The 14,188-nt window shown below is 44.3% G+C and overlaps 1 protein-coding gene across 2 annotated transcripts in view; it reads left to right on the plus strand.

Moving 5' to 3' along the window:
- The window catches only part of WASHC1 (WASH complex subunit 1), a 59,288-nt gene extending 45,406 nt beyond the window's left edge, over positions 1–13,882 (plus strand). For both annotated transcript variants that reach the window (XM_073621662.1, XM_073621663.1), the window contains exon 11: positions 13,376–13,882. In XM_073621662.1, coding sequence (XP_073477763.1) covers positions 13,376–13,515 — 140 coding nt within the window. In that variant the 3' untranslated portion in view covers positions 13,516–13,882. The remainder of the gene's footprint in view (positions 1–13,375) is intronic.
- The last annotated feature ends 306 nt before the right edge of the window (positions 13,883–14,188 follow it).

Genomic DNA, 14,188 nt, shown 5'->3' on the forward strand with positions numbered 1-14,188 from the left:
ATTGACCCCCAGCACTGGTGTCAGCGGGCGCACTATTGACCCCCAGCACTGGTGTCAGCGGGCGCACTATTGACCCCCAGCACTGGTGTCAGCGGGCGCACTATTGACCCCCAGCACTGGTGTCAGCGGGCGCACTATTGACCCCCCTGCACTGGTGTCAGCGGGCGCACTATTGACCCCCCTGCACTGGTGTCAGCGGGCGCACTATTGACCCCCCAGCACTGGTGTCAGCGGGCGCACTATTGACCCCCCAGCACTGGTGTCAGCGGGCGCACTATTGACCCCCAGCACTGGTGTCAGCGGGCGCACTATTGACCCCCAGCACTGGTGTCAGGAGATGCATTAACTGCCAGCACAGGTGCCAGCGGTCGCATTATTAACTGCCAGCACAGGTGCCAGCGGTCGCATTATTAACTGCCAGCACAGGTGCCAGCGGACGCATTATTAACCCCCAGCACTGGTGTCAGCGGACGCATTATTAACCCCCAGCACTGGTGTCAGCGGACGCATTATTAACCCCCAGCACTGGTGTCAGCGGACGCATTATTAACCCCCAGCACAGGTGCCAGCGGACACACTATTAACCCCCCAGCACAGGTTCCAGCGGTCGCACTATTGACCCCCAGCACTGGTGTCAGCAGGCGCACTATTGACCCCCAGCACTGGTGTCAGCGGGCGCACTATTGACCCCCCAGCACTGGTGTCAGCGGGCGCACTATTAACCCCCAGCACTGGTGTCAGGAGATGCATTAACCCCCAGCACAGGTTCCAGCGGTCGCATTATTAACCCCCAGCACTGGTGTCAGCAGGCGCACTATTAACCCCCAGCACTGGTGTCAGCGGGCGCACTATTAACCCCCAGCACTGGTGTCAGGAGATGCATTAACCCCCAGCACAGGTTCCAGCGGTCGCATTATTAACCCCCAGCACTGGTGTCAGCAGGCGCACTATTAACCCACAGCACTGGTGTCAGCGGACGCACTATTAACCCCCAGCACTGGTGTCAGCGGACGCACTATTAACCCCCAGCACTGGTGTCAGCGGACGCATTATTAACCCCCAGCACTGGTGTCAGCGGACGCATTATTAACCCCCAGCACTGGTGTCAGCGGACGCATTATTAACCCCCAGCACTGGTGTCAGCGGACGCATTATTAACCCCCAGCACTGGTGTCAGCGGACGCATTATTAACCCCCAGCACTGGTGTCAGCGGACGCATTATTAACCCCCAGCACTGGTGCCAGCGGACACACTATTAACCCCCCAGCACAGGTTCCAGCGGTCGCATTATTAACCCCCAGCACTGGTGTCAGCGGGCGCACTATTAACCCACAGCACTGGTGTCAGCGGACGCACTATTAACCCCCAGCACTGGTGTCAGCGGACGCACTATTAACCCCCAGCACTGGTGTCAGCGGACGCATTATTAACCCCCAGCACTGGTGTCAGCGGACGCATTATTAACCCCCAGCACTGGTGTCAGCGGACGCATTATTAACCCCCAGCACTGGTGTCAGCGGACGCATTATTAACCCCCAGCACTGGTGTCAGCGGACGCATTATTAACCCCCAGCACTGGTGTCAGCGGACGCATTATTAACCCCCAGCACTGGTGTCAGCGGACGCATTATTAACCCCCAGCACTGGTGCCAGCGGACACACTATTAACCCCCCAGCACAGGTTCCAGCGGTCGCATTATTAACCCCCAGCACTGGTGTCAGCGGGCGCACTATTGACCCCCAGCACTGGTGTCAGCGGGCGCACTATTAACCCCCAGCACTGGTGTCAGGAGATGCATTAACCCCCAGCACAGGTTCCAGCGGTCGCATTATTAACCCCCAGCACTGGTGTCAGCAGGCGCACTATTAACCCCCAGCACTGGTGTCAGCGGGCGCACTATTAACCCCCAGCACTGGTGTCAGCAGGCGCACTATTAACCCCCAGCACTGGTGCCAGCGGACGCACTATTCACCCCCAGCACTGGTGTCAGTGAACGCACTATTCACCCCCAGCACTGGTGTCAGTGAACGCACTATTCACCCCCCAGCACTGGTGTCAGTGAACGCACTATAAACCCCCAGCACTGGTGTCAGCGGGTGCACTATAAACCCCCAGCACTGGTGTCAGCGGGCGCACTATAAACCCCCAGCACTGGTGTCAGCGGGCGCACTATAAACCCCCAGCACTGGTGTCAGCGGGCGCACGATAAACCCCCAGCACTGGTGTCAGCGGGCGCACGATAAACCCCCAGCACTGGTGTCAGCGGGCGCACGATAAACCCCCAGCACTGGTGTCAGCGGGCGCACTATAAACCCCCAGCACTGGTGTCAGCGGGCGCACTATAAACCCCCAGCACAGGTGCCAGCGGACGCACTATAAACCCCCAGCACTGGTGTCAGCGGACGCACTATAAACCCCCAGCACTGGTGTCAGCGGGCGCACGATAAACCCCCAGCACTGGTGTCAGCGGGCGCACGATAAACCCCCAGCACTGGTGTCAGCGGGCGCACGATAAACCCCCAGCACTGGTGTCAGCGGGCGCACGATAAACCCCCAGCACTGGTGTCAGCGGGCGCACGATAAACCCCCAGCACTGGTGTCAGCGGGCGCACGATAAACCCCCAGCACTGGTGTCAGCGGGCGCACTATTAACCCCCAGCACCGGTGTCAGCGGGCGCACTATTAACCCCCAGCACTGGTGTCAGCGGGCGCACTATTAACCCCCCAGCACTGGTGTCAGCGGGCGCACTATTAACCCCCAGCAATCCACAAATAACCCCCCCACACACACACACACTTCACAAATACCCCCTCTAAACAAATTTCAACCCAGTCACCCTACTGAGGACTTTGCTCAGCCTCAGTGTGATGGCTCACTCGCCTCTCCTCCTGGCAGTCAGCTGGTGGCCTTATCTTCTGCCTCCTGAGACTTCTTCTCCTTCATCAGGTCCTGGATCAACACAGGCCTAGTGGCAGGGCATACAGAGAACTCAACGATCTCCCGCCCTGAGGTGGCAGCAGGACCCTGGATCCGGGGCCGGGCACAACCTCCGAGGGAGCACAGCTCTGAACGATCATCAGAGCCTAGATGGGCGGGGTGATGGGCGGATCCTCCCACCGCTCTGTTCTCTCTGCTCTCCTGTGCTATGTCTGTTTTGTTTGCTGCGCGGGCGGCGCTGCAGCAGCATGCGGGGGAGAGAGCTCCAAGCCGCTGTGCAGTGCACCCTGCGCACCCTCCCAGGATCGGCCCTGCCTGCGGGTCATTTATAACCGGTCCGCGGCCTGGTACTTTTGAGACTCCTGGTATAAGTATACAGGGCTCTGGAGCTGCACTGACGATGGCCAAAAAACCTGAAACAGCTGTATGCAGTTTAAAACAAATGAGTATAATATTAGGCTCCATTTACACTGTACGCCAGCAATTTTGGATGTGCATCTGGCTAAAGAAATGATTTGTATGGCTCTTCCTACTGTATTGAAATGAGGAACGATCCTCTTCTCTTTGGGATATTTGATGGAATGAGACGTGAATAATTTCAATTCTGAGAAAGCTTTACTTTTCCATGCTAAAGGAGAAGCCACGAGATACAATTAATGTACAACTATGTTTTCTTGACTTAATGTCAATGTAATTAACTACAACCTTTTATTAAAATGCAACTATTATTCTTGACACGTCTGAATAGTAATGGCTTTTGTAAATAGGATTTATCAATAGTAATCAGAGCTTAGGAGTGTTGTTAGGGTAATTGAGTACAAGATAAAAAGTCTAGGCACATGTCCTATATTGGCAAGAATTAGTTTTAGTATTTTAAATACTATTATCATGCTTTTTCCCGTGTCAGTGCTGCTGATCTCTTCCAGCCTGTTTTATCCACTTACAGTCTACATGCAGCGGTGGCTGCCCCTCATTGCTGTGGCTTGCACAATTGTAGTCTCCACTTGTAGCATGTGACAAGGTTACAACACAAGAGCACGTTAGGGATGCAAGGACTACACTAAAGTGCTGGCTCAGGCATTTCTGTTATAGGATGGCAATATTGCCACCCTGTAACAGGCAGTAACTAAAACAAAAAAGGAAAATCTGCGCTAGTTCCCAATACGTAGTGTTGCAGCGAGCACAAATTGGGTGAAATGTGCAGCGCTTATGTGATCATATAAACCATAACAAATAATGAGTACAAAAACGTGAATAATAAATGATGTGCTCTAAAATACTCCAAGCAATCCTCTATTATGACATGTGATGTCTATAAACAGAGGAACTTGGACGTGTGATGTCCAAAAAAGAAAAAAGTCAGTGACAAGCTTCAATCATGTGTGATGATAATCCTCAACCACATGTGGATATAATATAGTGACAGTCTTCAACTTCAAATATGTATGATGTAATAACAGTTAATAGTAGGTCCACCACCAAAGACACCAGAAGCTGCTTACCAGAGGGATTGAACTCAAATAGATGTACACCTAGTGAGTCAATCAAGCTTTGTGGTATAAGATACCAAGGGGATCAGATGCTCTATCCAGATATAACCTCCAGATGGACCTCCGAACAAGAGTAAGGTATGGATGGACTCAGTAGATATATGCAGTCAGCCCCATCATTAAAAGAAAGAGGAAGGCATATAGTGTAACTCCGTATGGAAATTTGAATACATAAAAAGCAAAGGAAATACACTCACGTGTTTAGCAGTAAATTCAAGCGCTTGTATAAAAGAAGACAGTGGTCTCAGAATATCCTTCTGATGCGTTTCGACTTAGTAGTCATCATCTGGGGTGCTGGACCACTGTACTGGCTGAGTATTTATAGATACTGGTTACCGCCATAACAAGTGGCAGCTCCGTCTGATTGAAAGTGCAAATTATGAAGATTACTTCCTGGTTCCACCAAAATGGCGCCCGGGCTTGCATTCCAAGCCTCGTTTTCATATGTAGAGGAGGATTACTTCCTGGTTCTGCCAAAATGGCGCCCGGACAAGAGTTCCAAGCCTCATTTTAACATGTGAAAGAGGATGTGACATCATGTGGAACAGTGACTGGTTTAAACAGCGAAAAACATGGCACCGCTATTCTCGGGGACATATAGGGGCAGATGTGGCTTAAAACAGCACAATGTCCGGTGTATATAACCTACAACATGGCGCCGCTTGTCATAAGGACATGTATATTAATACACTAAGTCACAAGGTATCACTCTTCTGGCAGCAAAAATGAAAAACAATATAATACATCCAAACATTGCTCTAGCCTGAACATGGGCAGTGGTGTAGTGGCCTGCACTCCCACCCAGCAGCAAAAGGGTCGCCGGTTCGAATCCCGAGATTCCATGTGGGGGTAGAAAAATAAATAAAAATTATGTAATATATATAAAAAATATGATACTAAGGTGTGACAAATGATGACACCCCTCAGAAAGGACACGTTATTGGTTGGATCGAGCTGATATTTGTAATAGGGACCAAACCAGTATATATTCAAATAAGAAATCCAAAATACATTCTAAAATATATGTTATAAGAATTTAATAAAAATACCCTCATAAAAACATTTAAAAATACTTGTAAAAAACCTCTCATAAAAGATATTCTAATGGGTACCAACTGGATCCTAAAGTACCAGAAATAGAGAAAAGGCATCATGCTTGGTTGATAAAAGCATTGATGTGCCATTCTATGTTCAACCCAAAAGGGGAGTAGGTCTGCAATTGGTGGATCCAATAAGTCTCCAAGCGAGAGACTCCCCTTGTCTTAGCTCCTCCCCTCCAAGGAGGTGTATATTTATCTATGACAAGAAATTGAGAACCAGTAGGGTCTCGCCTGTGATGCTCTCTATAATGTCGAGGCACATTATGTTTGACATCACCACTTTTTTTATTTTAGCAATATGCTCGCTGACTCTAACAGAGAAAGCTCGAATTGTACGGCCCACATACTGCTTCCCGCAGGGGCAGGTGATCAGATAAACGACGTGTGGTAGCACAAGTGCAGAATGTTTTAATGGGATATGTACAGTTGGTAGTGTTCGATTTAAATTCAAGGCTTTTACGTCTACCACAGGAATTGTATTGACATACAGTGCATTTTTTGCAGGGAAAATAACCCACTAAGTGATGAAAGAAAGAAGGTCGTATGGAGGGATTTATGATATTAGGTGCAATTTTTTCCTGCAAAGAAGGCACACCTCTAAAGATGACCTTAGGTTGTTCTGGGAGTATTTCCTTTAAAACACGGTAATTCCTAAGTATATCCCAATGACGGTAAATCCAATGTCGGTAAATTATGTTTTTGATTTCTCTGTGTTGGACTGAAAAAGTGGTGAGCATAGAGCATTTAAAGGAGCTTTCTTGTTCACGAGGAGGTTTTGGTGTCAGCAAAGAATTTCTATCAATTGCAGCCACTATATTTATTTCTGAGGTTAACGATGTTGGGTCGTACCCCTTTTCTATGAATCTGTCCCTCAGTGTTGATGCTTGAGTGAAATAGTTGTTTACATCTGTGCAATTCCTGCGCAATCTCAGGAAACTGACTATGAGGCACAGACTGTAACCAGGATTGGTGGTGACAGCTGTCAACTGGTATAAAGCTATTGCGGTCAGTATTTTTGAAGTAAGTTTTAAACTTAAATTGGCGCGAGACCATCTTGATTTCAAGATCCAAAAGGTGAATTTTAGATGAGCTAAATTCATATGTCAACGAAATCCCCCGATCGTTGTCATTTAAAAACACAAAGAAATCCCTGAGGGATTCGGGGGTGCCATCTCTTAGGAGGAGGATGTCGTCTATATATCTGGCCCACAGTACCAATGAGGGCCTGTGTTCAGAATAGACGACATCCTCCTCCCATTTTGCCATAAAAAGATTGGCAAGGCTAGGGGCAAATTTAGCCCCCAAAGCCACACCCTTCTGTTACAAGAAAAACTTTTGGTCAAACCAGAAGTAGTTGTGTTTGGTAGCAAATTGTAATAGCTCAATAATATATTCAATATGAATATATTATTGAGCTATTACAATTTGGAACTTAGGAATGACCGTGTTTTAAAGGAAATACTCCCAGAACAACCTAAGGTCATCTTTAGAGGTGTGCCTTCTTTGCAGGGAAAAATTGCACCTACGTAATATCATAAATCCCCCCCATACGACCTTCTTTCTTTCATAACTTAGTGGGTTATTTTCCCTGCAAAAAATGCACTGTATGTCAATACAATTCCTGTGGTAGATGTAAAAGCCTCTAGTTTAAATCAAACACTACAAACTGTACATATCCCATTAAAACATTCTGCACTTGTGCTACCACACATGTCGTTTATCTGATTACCTGCCCCTGCGGGAAGCAGTATGTGGGCCGTACAATTCGAGCTTTCTCTGTTAGAGTCAGCGAGCATATTGCTAAAATAAAAAGTGGTGACGTCAAACATAATGTGCCTCGACATTATAGAGAGCATCACAGGCGAGACCCTACTGGTTCTCAATTTCTTGTCATAGATAAATATACACCTCCTTGGAGGGGAGGAGCTAAGACAAGGGGAGTCTCTCGCTTGGAGACTTATTGGATCCACCAATTGCAGACCTACTCCCCTTTTGGGTTGAACATAGAATGGGACATCAATGCTTTTATCAACCAAGCATGATGCCTTTTCTCTATTTCTGGTACTTTAGGGTCCAGTTGGTACCTATTAGAATATTTTTTATGAGAGGTTTTTTATAATTATTTTTAAATGTTTTTATGAGGGTATTTTTATTAAATTCTTATAACATATTTTAGAATGTATTTTGGATTTCTTATTTGAATATATACTGGTTTGGTCCCTATCACAAATATCAGCTCGATCCAACCAATAACGTGTCCTTTCTGAGGGGTGCCATCATTTGTCACACCTTAGTATCATATATTTTTTATATATATTACATAATTTTTATTTATGTATTTTTTTTTCTACCCCCACATGGAATCTCGGGATTCGAACCGGCGACCCTTTTGCTGCTGGGTGGGAGTCCAGGCCACTACACCGCTGCCCATGTTCAGGCTAGAGCAATGTTTGGATGTATTATATTGTTTTTCATTTTTGCTGCCAGAAGAGTGATACCTTGTGACTTAGTGTATTAATATACATGTCCTTATGACAAGCGGCGCCATGTTGTAGGTTATATACACCGGACATTGTGCTGTTTTAAGCCACATCTGCCCCTATATGTCCCCGAGAATAGCGGTGCCATGTTTTTCGCTGTTTAACCACTTGACCACTGGGCACTTAAACCCTCTTTCTAACCAGACCAATTTTCAGCTTTCGGTGCTCTCACACTTTGAATGACAATTACTCAGTCATACAACACTTTACCCATATGAAATGTTTGTCCTTTTTTTCACACAAATAGAGCTTTCTTTTGGTGGTATTTAATCACCGTTGGGTTTTTTATTTTTTGCGCTATAAAAGAAAAAAGACTGAAAATTTGGTAAAAAAATGAATTTTTCTTTGTTTCTGTTATAAAATTTAGCAAATTAGTAATTTTTCTTCGTAAATTTTGGCCAAAATTTATACTGCTACATATCTTTGGTAAAAATAAGCACAACTTGGTGTAAATTATTTGGTCTTTGTGAATGTTAGAGAGTCCAAAAGCTATGGTGCCAATATCTGAAAATTGATCACACCTGAATTACTGACGACCTATCTATATTCTTGAGACCCTAACAAGCCAGAAAAGTACAAATACCCCCCAAATTACCCCTTTTTGGAAAGAAGACATTCCAAGGTATTTAGAAAGATGCATGGTGAGTTTTTTTGAAATTGTCATCTTTTCCCACAATTCTTTGCAAAATCAAGATTTTTTTTTTTTCTTTTTTTTTTTCACAAAATTGTCATATTAGAAGGTTATTTCTCACACACAGCATATGCATACAACAAATTACACCCCAAAACACATTCTGCTATTACTCCCGAGTATGGTGATACCACATGTGTGAGACTTTTACACCGCGTGGCCACATACAGAGGCCCAACATGCACGGAGCACCTCCAGGCGTTCTGGAGCACCCAGGCCAATTCTTATATTTCTCTCCTACATGTAAAAATAATAATTTATTTGCTAGAAAATTACATAGAACCCCAAAACATTATATATATTTTTTTTAGCAAAGACCCTAGAGAATACAATGGCGGTTGTTGCAACTTTTTATCTCGCACGGTATTTGCGCAGCAATTTTTTGAACGCTTTTTTTGGGAAAAAAAAACAAAACAGTAAAGTTAGCCCAATGTTTTTGCATAATGTGAAAGATGAAGTTACGCCGAGTAAATAGATACCTAACATGTCACCCCTCAAAATTGCACACTCTCGTGGAATGGTGCCAAACGTGGCTACCTAAAAATCTCCATAGGTGACGCTTTAAAATTTTTTACTGGTTACATGTTTTGAGTTACAGAGGAGGTCTAGGGCCAAAATTATTGCTCTCGCTCCAACGTTCGCAGTGATACCTCACATGTGTGGTTTGAACACCGTTTTCATATGTGGGCGGGACTTACGTATGGGTTCGCTTCTGCATGCGAGCACACAGACATGGGTGCTTTAAAAAAAATTTTTTTTTTTTTATTGTTTATTTTACTTTATTTTAGTTTGACACTTCCCCCCCCCCCCCCCCCCCCCCCAAATTTTTTGATCACTTTTATTTCTATTACAAGGAATGTAAACATCCTTGTAATAGGAATATGGCATGACAGGTCCTCTTTACAGTGAGATATGTTGTCAATAAGACCCCACATCTCACCTCTAGGCTGGGAAGCCTGAAATAAAAAAAAAAAAAAAAACGATCTTGGCTTTGATCGTAGCGGTGAGTCGGTAGAAGCACCGGAGGGTGGCGGGAAGGGGGGGCGTCCCCTCTCGCCTCCCATAAGAACGATCAAGCAGTGGAACAGCCGCTATGATCATTCTTATGGTGTAGGAAATTTGCCGGCTGAAAAAGCTGATATCTGAATGATGCCTGTAGCTGCAGGCATCATTCAGATATTCCCGCTCAAAGTCAAGGACGTCATATGACTGTGAGCGGGAACTGGTTAAAAATTGCAGAGTATTGCGGAGTAGTGCAGGGTATATTGCGGGGCATTATGCAGAGTATTGCGGGGCATTATGCAGAGTATTGCGGGGCATTATGCAGAGTATTGCGGGGCATTATGCAGAGTATTGCGGGGCAATATGCAGAGTATTGCGGGGCATTATGCAGAGTATTGCAGAGTATTGCTGGGTATTATGCAGAGTATTGCTGGGCATATTGCAGGGATGGCTGAGCACGGAGGGATGGATGGATGTGACTAATTGTCACTGAGCACCGCTGTGGGCACTACACATGCAGCCCACAGCGGTGCTGCCATCCGATCCCTCCCCCTCTCCCCTCGCACTGTACCGATCGGTACAGAGAGGGGAGGGAGGAACCGGCGTCATGAGATGACGCCGGTCTGTTGACATGTGATCGCTCCGTCATTTGACGGAGCGATCACATGGTAAACAGCCGCGATCAGCGGCCGTTTACCGTGATCCGTGATGCGCCGGGTCCTCAGGACCCAGCGGTCACGGAAGTTCTCGGGTGCGCGCCCCAGGGGGCGCGCAAGAGCAGTATTCTGGGAGGACGTCCATGGACGTCCACCCAGAACTAGCCGACCGTGCTGCAGCCGTCTTTCGGCTATGGCCCGGTCGGCAAGTGGTTAAACCAGTCACTGTTCCACATGATGTCACATCCTCTTTCACATGTTAAAATGAGGCTTGGAACTCTTGTCTGGGCGCCATTTTGGCAGAACCAGGAAGTAATCCTCCTACATATGAAAACGAGGATTGGAATGCAAGCCCAGGCGCCATTTTGGTGGAACCAGGAAGTAATCTCCATAATTTGCACTTTCAATCAGACGGAACTGCCACTTGTTATGGGGGTAACCAGTATCTATAAATACTCAGCCAGTACAGTGGTGCAGCACCCCAGATGATGACTTCTAAGTCGAAACGCATTGAAAGGATATGCTGAGACCACTGTCTTCTTTTATACAAGCGCTTGATTTTACTGCTAAACACGTGAGTGTATTTCCTTTGCTTTTTATGTATTCAAATTTCCATACGGAGTTACACTATATGCCTTCCTCTTTCTTTTATTGATGGGGCTGACTGCCTATATCTACTGAGTCCATCCATACCTTACACTTGTTCGGAGGTCCATCTGGAGGTCATATCTGGATAGAGCATCTGATCCCCTTGGTATATTATACCACAAAGCTTGATTGACTCACTAGGTGTACATCTATTTGAGTTCAATCCCTCTGGTAAGCAGCTTCTGGTGTCTTTGGTGGTGGACCTATTAACTGTAATTATATCATACATATTTGAAGTTAAAGACTGTCAGTGTATTATATCCACATGTGGTTGAGGATTATCATCACACATGATTGAAGCTTGTCACTGACTTTTTTCTTTTTTGGACATCACACGTCCAAGTTCCTCTGTTTTATAGACATCACGTCATAATAGAGGACTGCTTGCTTGGAGTATTTTTGAGCACATCATTTCATTATTCACGTTTTTTGTACTCCTATTAATTGTTATGGTTTATATGATCACATAAGCGCTGCACATTTCACCCAATTTGTCATTTTTGCAACTTTATCCACTGCTGTGCTGGCTGCTTTAGTTTTAGTTTTTTTTTTTTTTTAACAGCGCGGTATATATTTGTTTATAATTTGCAGCGAGCACAATACCTTCACACCAGATATTCAGAAAATTGTATCCTCCTATGCGCAGTGCATACAAAAAAATCAGCTTCAACTATCATTCATAGCCAGATATCACCTTATTAAGGTACATCCAGATATATCAAATGTGCTATAACACTGTGCAACATACTCAATATAAATGATATGCATTAAAAAAAAAAAAACATGTATAAAACATTCATTTCTGTGAAAAGAAAAGTTTGAGTGAAAAATTCCCAATTCCAAGACGATAAAACAAACTTATGAATAGTATGTCAGATGATTTTATACCAAACTGCACAAGTGCACACCACTCTTTGTGGAACCCCTGATGACGTCACATTTGACGAAATGCATTGGGAGAAGCCAGGGCCCAGTATAACACCTCTTACTCCACACATACCTCAGGTTTGTAGCAAATCAGTACCTACAGCATATACACAGAGGGGTGGGACCTATGCCCCGCAATGGAAAGTCCTTTTTAGTCTATCTCCAAAAGCTTCACAAAGTTGTATCTGTTTACCCCTACTTACTTTTCCAGTTACTTCTCCATGATATAAATAAAAATCCAACGAGATGTTATGACCCTTCATAAAAGAGGCTGCTTGATCTTTTACTAGTAATAGCCTAGTTGAGCAGAGACTAATTTAAAAAAAATTGCTCATGGCTTTTGTGATGGAAATATTGGATATCATATTTATATCAATGAGATTCAAGTGGACCATTGCAAGGACTCCCAATTTAAACTGCCTTGCCTCATAGGATGTGTATATATATGTATATATATCTACGTGTATATGTGGGTATCTATGTGTGGGTATATATATATATATATATGTTTCATATATGGGAATATGTTTCTTAATATCATGATAGAACAAAGCTCACCTTAAGAAATGTAGTTACCTTGGTGTGAACCCGAGAAGCCCTAGAGGTGTTGATTAGATCAAAGGTTATTGGCAGACCTTAAGGCATTCATTCTTCAGGGGGCCATTAACATGCTTCCAATACACTGATGGGAATAGGGAAAGGTCCCCTAGGTGGTAATCAACTCACCAGGGGCCATTAACATACTACTGTCGGGACTGTTTGGGCTGGGAGATCAAAGGAGATTGTTCATTAATTCATAGACTGGTAGGCACCGAGGGGGTCGCACTGTAACAGCAATGTCCGAGCATGAATTTTGAGACATCTCTTTCATTTGTGGCATCTTCTGATTGGTGGAGAATGCATATAAAAGGAAGTGGGCTAAATGGTTACAGGCAGTCCAGCCCGAGAACATCTGAGGGATATGCTGTCTGTGTAAAGTATATATTGAAATCTATATCTATCTTTCTTTCTAACCTTTTTTGTATCCTAGGATTTATCTTATTACTTTGTATATCTTGTATATGTCCATTGCATACATTTATGAGTTTATGCCTAAATTGACTTTGCAGCCTAGAGCCAACACTATAGAGATATATGATAAATTCTAATCATTCTAACCTTCTTTTTCTGTGTAAATAAATGTAATTGTTTATCTTTTTTCCCTGTTATCACTCGTTTTTATTTTTATATAGACAAAGGTTTAATCACTTATATTTGTATCGTTAATCGTTTAAGTGAGGTATAAATATTTCCGAAACACTTTTGTTTGCTCCCTATCTAGGTATTTCTGGAAAGGGGCCAGCGGCCGGAAATGCGGACTCTCCAGCAGGAGCTTTTGCCCGAATCTCAGACACCATCCCACCCATGCCCCCACCACAAATGATGTCAGGGGATGGCGATGAAGATGAGTGGGAATCTTGAAAGCAGTTTGTAAATTTTCATTAGTAGATCCAGCCACTGGTAATTAGATCCAGCACTAAGAATGGACCTGGGATCATAACCTCCATTTCCTCACTAGAAAACTATACCATAGTGCTAATCATTGGATTACATTTTGTTTGAGGCTTCCAGAAGTGCTGAAACCAGATGTTGGCTTTGTAAAGGTTTATCATATTAGGGAAGTACAGGAGGATATTTTTTTTATAATCTTGAAACTTTTGCTATTAAAAACAACCACCAATGGTCTAGCAAATGCTTTTCCTTTACCTGACTGCCTTCAAGAAATGTATAAAAATTCTGTATATGGCACATCAGTAGATGGAATAAATATATGAAGTATATGTGCTTACTTTGAGTGCTGTGGTTTCCTTGCTAAGGAGGGTAAATTGGAAGGATGGAGACCAGTCGCCAAAAGAAAAGAAATGGACTATCTCTGTACCAGTTTGGACAGAATACACAAAGTTTTTATGAAAAATATAATATTTTATTTATACAACAATTAAAAGATAAAATGGGTATCCCAATATATCTCAAATAATTCTAGAAGTACATTTGGAACCATTTGGAAATAAATGTGTGTCACTATTAATGTAATCCATGGAGGAGAACCGAGGTATAGTGGATCCTCACAAATCATGTATTCCTCAACGTGTTT

Source organism: Aquarana catesbeiana, linkage group LG03, assembly GCF_042186555.1.
Source record: "Aquarana catesbeiana isolate 2022-GZ linkage group LG03, ASM4218655v1, whole genome shotgun sequence".
Taxonomy (NCBI): domain Eukaryota; kingdom Metazoa; phylum Chordata; class Amphibia; order Anura; family Ranidae; genus Aquarana; species Aquarana catesbeiana.